This window comes from Haliotis asinina, chromosome 12 (assembly GCF_037392515.1).
Source record: "Haliotis asinina isolate JCU_RB_2024 chromosome 12, JCU_Hal_asi_v2, whole genome shotgun sequence".
Classification (NCBI taxonomy): domain Eukaryota; kingdom Metazoa; phylum Mollusca; class Gastropoda; order Lepetellida; family Haliotidae; genus Haliotis; species Haliotis asinina.
In genome coordinates, this window is record NC_090291.1 from 44,187,017 (window position 1) to 44,197,419 (window position 10,403).

General features: G+C 41.4%; 1 protein-coding gene across 1 annotated transcript; it reads left to right on the forward strand.

Moving 5' to 3' along the window:
- Positions 1-2,284: 2,284 nt before the first annotated feature.
- LOC137258564 (serine-rich adhesin for platelets-like) lies at positions 2,285-10,009 on the forward strand. The gene is made up of 5 exons (XM_067796276.1): positions 2,285-2,438; positions 4,724-4,941; positions 6,775-7,032; positions 7,860-8,708; positions 9,539-10,009. Exons 1-5 carry the CDS (start codon positions 2,287-2,289, stop codon positions 9,814-9,816), a joined length of 1,755 nt encoding a protein of 584 aa, XP_067652377.1. The 5' UTR covers positions 2,285-2,286; the 3' UTR covers positions 9,817-10,009.
- Positions 10,010-10,403: the final 394 nt, after the last annotated feature.

The following is a 10,403-nucleotide window of genomic DNA, read 5'->3' on the forward strand; positions in this document are numbered from 1 at the left end:
CTAGCGCCTGCGGAGATTTACTGGCCCGACTGGATATTTACTAGCCACGGGTTAACAAACCAGTGGCTATTTCGCACATCGTATGCAGTATGTGGTTAATGTGCTTATATGTAGTATTCTGCACTTTATAGTATGCAATATGTGGCAAATATTATTATTCCATACGCGTGAAATCTGCATTTTATTTATTTATTTATTTATTTATTTATTTATTTATTTATTTATTTATTTATTTATTTATTTATTTATTTAGTAGTTGTTGTTTGTTTGTTTCTTCGGAGACAGGTTTTGTTATTTGGAGATACATTTTTCCTATTTGGAGACTGACGTATTTTGAGCATTTTCTGTCAGGTATTATTTGTTTGGAGACACGTTTTGTTATTTGGAACCAGGAAACAAAACCTCTTAAAGCTGTGACCGATAAGGGTTTCTTTTGTCTCTAAACAAAGTTCCCACACCCCCATAACCTTATTTGCATAAGCTCCGAATGTTTATGATGTTACTCTTACATTATTCTATATTATACTGTTTTACCCTGCAGGTACTGCTGCTAATCGGTCTGTGTCCAGGGCGTGCCGACACAGGTAACTATTGGTAACAGTAACACGCAGCTTCCATAAGTATTGTGATATTGCTAAAGCATCCTCGATAATCTCCAGGGTATACGTTCCGATAAATCTCCACGATACCCTGGCTGCATCTAAGGCTCCATACGGTACTTTTATTACCTCCCTTTGCTGGATCCGCATTCTCACAGTAGCCAGTCAGCTAACTCGCCGGTGTCAACGAAGGTTTGTTCACAGTGCGACTGGTTTAGGGGAAAATCGTTGAGACAAAGTTAACAGGTCCGACAATTTGAAGAAATATATGCAAGAACTCCCTCTACCTCTTTCAGACTACTTACATCATTTGTGTTGTCAAGTTTAATCGCGATCGGTTAAATGATTTAAGAAGTGAAAGTCAGTTGTGATTGGTACGCTCTACTTCCCAGCGTAGACACTTGACTGGATAAAAGGCCAGCGGTAATAAAATCACAGGGCCGAGTCGTATACCCAGGAGATTATCGAAAATGTGTTAAAAGCAGACAAAAACCAAATTCACTCACTAATTTATGATCTTGGTTGTTAATGTATTAGAATATGACAGGCACTTTCGAGGTTTTGAGTTATAAGTTCTTTGTTTCTCACTGAAAAACATTTTCTGAAGATCTATAACAGATGATGTCAGAGGCATTATGTCATAGCAATAAATTTTAGCCGAAATGCGCATAACGAAGTATTAAGCTCCTCGAACCTTGTTTATAACCGTTTTTACTCTACATAGGGCCCGTGAAGATCTGGGTTAGAACTGAAGATCTGGGTTAGAACTGATCTTCAGCAACCCATGCTTGTCGTAAGAGATCACTAACGGGATCTAGGCTTGTTGACTCGGTTCACACGTGTCATCGGTTCCTAGTTGCGTAGAACGATGCTCGTGATATTAATCACTGGATTGTCTTGTCCAGACGCTATTATTTAGAGTCCATACAGCTGGAAAAGTAATGAGTGCGGCGTAAAAATAACCCACTCACTAGCTATTCTGTATAGTTCACTTCGTTCCAGAACTTGCTGAAAAAAATAGACTCGATGGTACCATTGAAAAGGTTATTGTTTTGTGAAAAGGTTTGACTCCTCCTTTCTGACACTGGATAATTACACAGGCGAAACTGTTGAAAAATGGATATGAAGATAAAATTTGAAACCGTGGAAAACGCGCCAAAATAGTTTTATATCCACATTAGAACAATTATTACCCATATCGAAAACTTCACGATCCGCACGGCCGTTTTGTTAGATTCACTTCTGCAAACAACAAATTGGATGTATTCTTTCTTTCCGTGCTGGGTATCTGAATTGTAACAGTCAATGATATATTCTCTCTCAAAGAAACATTCTTTTTGCCTCGAACTACCGATAACTCGAGGATATCTAACATTTCGAGTCAGTGATGTTTCTATTCACCGTCCTTTTTCACCGTAAACCCGTGAAGGTTCGGGTTAGAATATTGGCCTTCAAGTAATCCATGCTCCTAGTAAGAGACGAATAACGGGATCGGGTGGTCAGACTCGCTGACTTGGTTGACATATTTCACATGTTTTCATTTGCGCAGATCGATACTCATGCTGTTTTTCTCTGTCTTGTCTGGACCAGACTCAATCATTTACAGACAGCCGCCATATAGCTGGAATATTGCTGAGTGCACCCACTGTTTCACCGATGCCGTTTCTTTAAATCTCCAGCTCCAACGATGTCCATGACGACCTTGACCCACATTTCGGAAGAGTACTCGTGGAACGCAGGCTTGGATCTGTGTACGGAGGGATACGGAAGCCTTCTCAACGTCATGGATCAAACCATGCAGAATGTTTTAGTACGGATGCAGTTTCTTCTAAGTTTCGAGTAAGTGTCGATAACACTGATCAAATGTTTTGACAACGCGTGACGGATGACATCACAGGAGCTTGTATTGTTGAAAATAATACGTGATGGGTCCAACAAGCCTCGACTGATACCCTTCTTTATATGTATATGGATATCAGTGTAGGCTTGTTGGACACAGGACGTATTATTTTCAGCAATACAAGCCCCTGTGGATGATATGGCAAATCCTCGCAAGCCTTGACAACTGTATGGAGGATAATGGATTTAAAGTATTTGCGTAGCACACTCACTACATCAGCACACCCCGAAGTTCTGAAATGTAGTACAATGTATTAACTACATCTGCACACCCCGATGTTTAGGGATGTAGTCCAATGTATACACTACATCTCCACACCCCGATGTTCTGGAATGTAATACAATATATTCACTACATCTGCACACCCCGAAGTTCTGGAATGTAGTACAATATATTCACTACATCTGCACACCCTGAAGTTCTGGAATGTAGTACAATGTATTCACTACACCTGCACACCCCGAAGTTCTGAAATGTAGTACAATGTATTCACTACACCTGCACACCCCGAAGTTCTGAAATGTAGTACAATGAATTAACTACATCTGCACACCCCGATGTTTAGGGATGTAGTCCAATGTATACACTACATCTCCACACCCCGAAGTTCTGGAATGTAGTACAATATATTCACTACACCTGCACACCCCGGAGTTCTGAAATGTAGTACAATGTATTCACTACACCTGCACACCCCGATGTTTAGGGATGTAGTCCAATGTATTCACTACACCTGCACACCCCGAAGTTCTGAAATGTAGTACAATGTAATCTCTACACCTGCACACACCGATGTTCTGAAATGTAGTACAATGTATTCACTACACCTGCACACCCCGAAGTTCTGGAATGTAGTACAATGTATTCACTACACCTGCACACCCCGGAGTTCTGGAATGTAGTACAATGTATTCACTACACCTGCACACCCCGAAGTTCTGGAATGTAGTACAATGTAATCTCTACACCTGCACACCCCGAAGTTCTGGAATGTTGTACAATGTAATCTCTACACCTGCACACCCCGAAGTTCTGAAATGTAGTACAATGTATTCACTACACCTGCACACCCCGAAGTTCTGGAATGTAGTCCAATGTATTCACTACACCTGCACACCCCGAAGTTCTGGAATGTAGTACAATGTAATCTCTACACCTGCACACCCCGAAGTTCTGAAATGTAGTACAATGTATTTATTCACTACACCTGCACACCCCGAAGTTCTGGAATGTTGTACAATGTATTCACTACACCTACACACCCCGAAGTTCTGGAATGTTGTACAATGTATTCACTACACCTACACACCCCGAAGTTCTAAAATGTAGTACAATGTTTTCACTACACCTGCACACCCCGAAGTTCTGGAATGTTGTACAATGTATTCACTACACCTACACACCCCGAAGTTCTGGAATGTTGTACAATGTTTTCACTACACCTGCACACCCCGAAGTTCTAAAATGTAGTACAATGTTTTCACTACACCTACACACCCCGAAGTTCTGGAATGTTGTACAATGTATTCACTACACCTACACACCCCGAAGTTCTGGAATGTTGTACAATGTATTCACTACACCTACACACCCCGAAGTTCTAAAATGTAGTACAATGTTTTCACTACACCTGCACACCCCGAAGTTCTGGAATGTAGTACAATGTATTCACTACACCTGCACACCCCGAAGTTCTAAAATGTAGTACAATGTTTTCACTACACCTGCACACCCCGATGTTCTGGAATGGACTACAATGTATTCGCTGCGCCCGTACATTCCCGAAGGAGTACAAAGGATAGCGTTCATGTTGTCATACACGGAATACAACAGGGAATATTTATTCTCTTGATCCCTAAATTTAAACAAACGAAGTACCATAAATACCACATCTATGCACACCCGCAAAACCATGACATGACATAAGTGCCAAGACCCTGGTACTGGCGTTCCAGGCGTCATGGCGGTGGGGTAGTCTAATGGTTAAAGCGTCTCCTCGTCATGCCAATGTTCTAGGTTCGATTCCCAACATGGGTACAATATGTGAAGCACATTTCTGGTGTCCCCCACCGTGATATTGCTGGAAAATTGCTAAAACCGGGGTAAAACCAGAACTCTTTCATTACAAGCCCCCATGCTAAGGATTTTCCTTGAGAGCGTATTTCTTAATTTTCATGTAAAAACCTTGGGTTATTACGAATATAATTATTTGTTTCTGAAACAGAAAAGACATGTGGATCGGCTTGCATGATCGGGGACTGGACATAACAGATGATTACTATTGGTCGAATTGTCAACCACTGCAGTCTCATTGGACCAACTGGGACTCGAAGCCATTATCAACCAGTAACAAACTCTGTGTGCTGTTATCGCAGAGATCCCTTACATGGCACACAGAAAGTTGCTGGAAAACTCAATCCATTTTGTGTGCCAAATCTGAAGGTATGAACGTCACATTTCTCGCCATCTCATTTGTACCTGATAACAATTTAGTCAGCGGCAGGTTTGAGCCAAGTTGAACAATACACTGAGAGGGAAAATGTGGCGACATGAAAGCAATAGATTTCCTTTACGGTTTGTTCCAAGGTCTTCAAAGGCTTGTGTATCGCACAGCTTGTGAAAAATTGGAACAAAACCAAAAGGAAAACACTCGTGCTTTCATGTGATCCCTTATTTTTTCCAACAGTATATGTCAGACCACCACATACGTACTATGAAAAGAACAATTATTGTCTTGTGCGTTATGACTGGTAAGTATAATGCTTCTTGCAGCTTGTCAAGCTTGAACTAATCAAGTGAATACTAATGCCTTGCGGGTCCGTGTCACAACTGGTTGGGTCTATTATTGTGAAGGGGTGCACCTTCCTGAGTTGATTGGAAGCATGTCCAAACAACCGAGACAAGGTTGTTGTTTTACGTCCTAGTATCAGCTATGTCCTAACTTTCAGTAAAGGAGAGGCTACAGATGGTTTAATGGTTCCGATGTATGCATGCTTAGCACGAAAGCAACATCAAAAACGTTCTATGCTTCCCTATTTAATGAAGTTAACACGACCTGCCGTTCTTGCCATTTGACCTTCCGATACAAGCTATAATACAATATGATTATCTGAAACCGGCCACTGGTGTGGTGTGCTTTATGTGTGTATTATGATTGATGTTTATGATTGAGGATTTTTGGTTTTGGTTATCCTAGACAGGGAAAGCAGTTTGGGAGCTCTCAGAGTCAGCTCCAGAGTTAGATTGCCATTCAGGATGGAGGATTGATTTGCTATCGAAGATTCATTTTGTATTTAATGGATCGGCTTTTGACCGTGTTCTGCCCTCACTCAAGGTCTGATGTAACGGGTCCTGGATAGACTTGCCCTCGGTCCACCAGATCATCATCTCACCATCAGTAAACACCGCTAAACACCAATGGTAAACACTACCGGTAATATCACCAATATGCGCCACCAGTATGCTCCAAAGGATTAATAACACGGGTACATTTGCACCCATAAATACTACCTATAAACTCCGCCTGTTTATACCATCGATTAATACCACCGGTAAACACCATCGGTAATGTGCCCCAATAAACACCACCCGTGAACAACAACTTTGCACAATCGGTTAACACCACATGTTTACACAATCGGTTAACACCATCATTACACACCACTCGTTTACTCCATTGGTTAACACCACAATTAAACCCCACCTGTTTATTCCATTGGTTAAAACCACCATTAACAACACCTGTTTACTCCATTGGTTAACACCGCCATTAAACCCCACCTGTTTACTCCACTGGTTAACATCACCATTAACAACACCTGTTTACTCCATTGGTTAACACCGCCATTAAACCCCACCTGTTTACTCCACTGGTTAACATCACCATTAACAACACCAGCACACCAGTCCTGGATCCCTACAACATACGGGTAGTTAAGAGGCTCCACGACCCACTCCAATCAGTCTCATAATATCAGTCAAGTTCGAAACTAGAAACTGACAACAGGGGTATTACTCTCAGGTGTTAGACAGATACCTTATTGCACGTGCACCTATTATACTTATCATATGGAACACGGTGACATATCTGTCATTGTGCAATGACTAGCGACAACAACATTCCTCTTGTCCATGGAGATCCGGCGTAGCCTAAAAGTTGGTCACAGCTAATTCCCAGGTTCGATGATTCAAACCCATTGTTGGTGTCCCCCTCCGTGAAATTGTTAGAACATTGCTAAAAGAGGCGTAAAACTAAACTCACCCACTTTATTATAGGGACATGTACATACGAGTTGAAAGAGAAACAGACATGCAGTTTGGATGTTCCGAAGAAGAACGTGAATGCGGCAACCTTAGTAGGCTGTGAGGAACTGTGTAATACAGACGTAGATGGCAGCAATGTGTGTTGGGCGTATATATTCCACCATCAAGACAACACATGCCAACTGATATTTGGCTCGAATCCTTTTTTCTGCGAGAACGACATCGAATTAAATGATGATCACTCTTTTGGAATACGAAGATGTTTCAATTGTAAGTTTTTCTTCAACATTCTGTAATGCATCATCACCTTCAAGAGAACAGTAGGTAATAGTCCTCTTATCTCATCGAATCTTAGTCCTGGTACAACTAAGGGACGCAACTCCACATAGCGAGTTGTGTCACCTGACACTACGGTGATGACGGAATTCTGGTCATTCGTTAACGTGGCGGTAACATGCATGTGCGAATTATGACAAATCAGTTCTTTCCATTATAACATAAGGATGTATCCTGGGGACAGGAGTAGACTAGTGGCAGTGCTGGGAATTGGTTGACATCTCACAACTGATGATTGCTTCTTTACCAACGAACAATCACCGAAGTTGGTTAGCGTCATTTTTCAGATTTTCCTACCCAGGTTGTTATTGCAGGCATGTAGAATATGATGCAACTCGCTACTCATGACTAATATATCATGAACATACACTTTCTGGAGTCTTCAAGAAATATTCAGTCATGACTTTTCAGTTGAGTTTTCTGAGCATTAAAGAGGGTTTCAGGCCCTGACATGAAGATATGTTCCGTCGTCAAATGTTCCAAAGACTACAATAATAGTTCCAAAATCGTTTGTGTTCGATTATGAGAAAATGCGATCTGTTGCCTGGTCGTTTAGTGATTAAGTCGGTCGCTGTCACGCCTAACACTCGGGATTGATTTCCCAGACTGGTTCAACGAACGAAGTTCATGTCTAGTGTCCCCCACTGTGATAATCATGAAATGTTGATAAAGCGAAGTAAGAACATATTCTCTCTCATTCACGTTGCTTCGGTGTTCAAGAAAGATTTTGTCAACCTGCCTTGACTTATAATCTGTTTCAGTCAGTAAAGTAATCCTGGTAGATGCTGCAGATGAACAAATCGACAGTCCCTTGCTGACGTGTCCAGAATCGACATCATCCGACGCAGCTACTACGACATTCATTACATCTTTGAACAACGACACCCTCGCAACCACTACTTTTGACTCGACCGTTGCAGATATGTCCAGTCCTAATACAAGCACCACAGTCAGTTACATATCTGATCAAAGTACTGCAGGTACTCCCGCTCCCAGAACAAGCACCACAACGAGATCATCTTCTGACACAAGCACAACAGGAGGATCTTCTCGTGAGACAAGCCACACAACGAGATCATCTTCTTACACAAGCACAACAGGAGGATCTTCTCGTGAGACAAGCCACACAACGAGATCATCTTCTGACACAAGCACAACAGGAGGACCTTCTCGTGAGACAAGTCACACAACGAGATCATCTTCTCACACAAGCACAACAGGAGGATCTTCTCGTGAGACAGGTCCAACAACGAGATCATCTTCTGACACCAGTACAACAGGATCCTTTCGTGAGACAAGCCAAACAACGAGGTCATCTCCCGTCACAAGCACAACAGGAAGATCCTTTCCTCAGACAAGCACCATAATGAGATTTTCTTCTGACACAACAACCACAACAAAAGCCTATTCCGACACAACTACCACAGTAAGATCCTCTTCTGACACAGCCACCCCACCGAGATCCTTTTCTGACACAATAACATCAGGAAGATCCTTTCCTGACACAAGCAATACAGCCACCTATGCTTCTTCCACCAGTGCCATGAATTCCACGCCAGCCACAACTGGTCTTTCACAACTTGCTACTCCTGTTGCTCCGAAAGAACCCGGTACGATTAACGTTTTGTCGTTTTTGTTGAAAGAGTTAGAAAGATAATTACACGAGGAGGCATGTCATACGATTTATACGAAACGTGTGTTAACCTTTATGCTCAGGCAATACATAATTTTGCACGTGCTTCGCATAAGTCATATGACACACTTGTTCGAGTGTAATGATTTCTTTTTATACATTTTATTCATGTAAATTTGTGCAATATAACATGGTAAGCAGGTGTGACGGCCCTCTTACCTGAGGTCACGTTCAATTGTTTAATGACGTCACAGATGACAAAATACCGAAACGATGGTTGCTTGCAAAATATAACATATGCATGTGACGCTGGTTACGTTTCACCACAATGGTATGAATAATAACAGCAATTGTAAGTAATTCGCTGAAAGGTCAAAGCGACAAGAAACTTTCAGGCAGAAGGTACTGTCCGAGTAACCCTCCATTCATGAAAACTAATGGAGCCGAGGCCCATAATGTTTAAGGAATGTACAGTTTCGAGGCTATTACACAATAGTCTTGGTATTGGGCATTTTATAAGCAAAGTCTTGTATTTGAAACTGGTACAAACCGCCCTATTCCAGTATATTAATGTGACACACAACGGAATGACGTCACATATGTAAATTAGCATGCTATAAAGTTATGTTATTTAATTGTGACGTCACAGAACAACTTTTCAAGGCATATTTTTCAAAGTTGCATATTTTTTAAAATGACAGGAAATAAGTTATTGTGATCCGTATTAATCAAAAAACACCCAGAACGTCCGATATGCGGAGTTTATGTCAATAGTTTATATTCAATAACCTCTGATGTCTGTTTCAGTGATGCCTCGTGCAAACGCCAAATGCATTTGTATGTGTCTCAACGTCAACACAACCAGGCGTCTACAGTCTCTTAACGTCCTTATCGAAAACCTTCTCTTGGACAAACGGAACCTCTCCGCGTATAGACGGAAACATGGAAGTGCCGGTGATGACCGCCCGTCAGCCCAGAGTCTGGGGGTAGGGGGCGCCACCTTTCTCATATTTTCCATTCTTTTCGTCCTGGCGGCTGACCTCACCAGGGTGTTCTCTAGTCGCGGATGTGACCCAAAAAGATAAAACTTGCGAGGAAACGTCAACCAAGCGGTCCACAATGTGATCGCCGCCATCTTACTACACCATTAAAAAGTAGGGGATATTCCATTTAACGAGCATAACACTAACAAATGCCAGTGTATTTGTGGAAAAGTAATATATATCCATATACATGAAAAGTTTCTAAAGGAATGGAATAAATTGTCATATTTTCCCTTAATTTCTCTTCATCATCTGTTTCCTCCTTGGCATCATCATTTACGTCTTATCAATCTTGCAAATCCAACATCCTCTACCTTTAATCGTATATGCTGGGATGATTCATGGCTATTGTCATATTCCTTTACCAGAAACAGAGTGATATACTGGACAAAATTAGTTAGGGATATATTAAAATTTTGAAATTATGAGTAATTATCTATTTATTCATTCACACACACATGAAATATCAATCATAAAAGTACCCAAATCCCTAACTTATTTTGTCCAGTTTATTTCATGAATTTAGGTTCTTGCGTGATACCCGCTAGATCTATACACTACCGGAAATATCGACACCATCCATCAGAGCGGAAGCCTGAATCTTGTAATGTGTCCGTTAGCCCATTCAT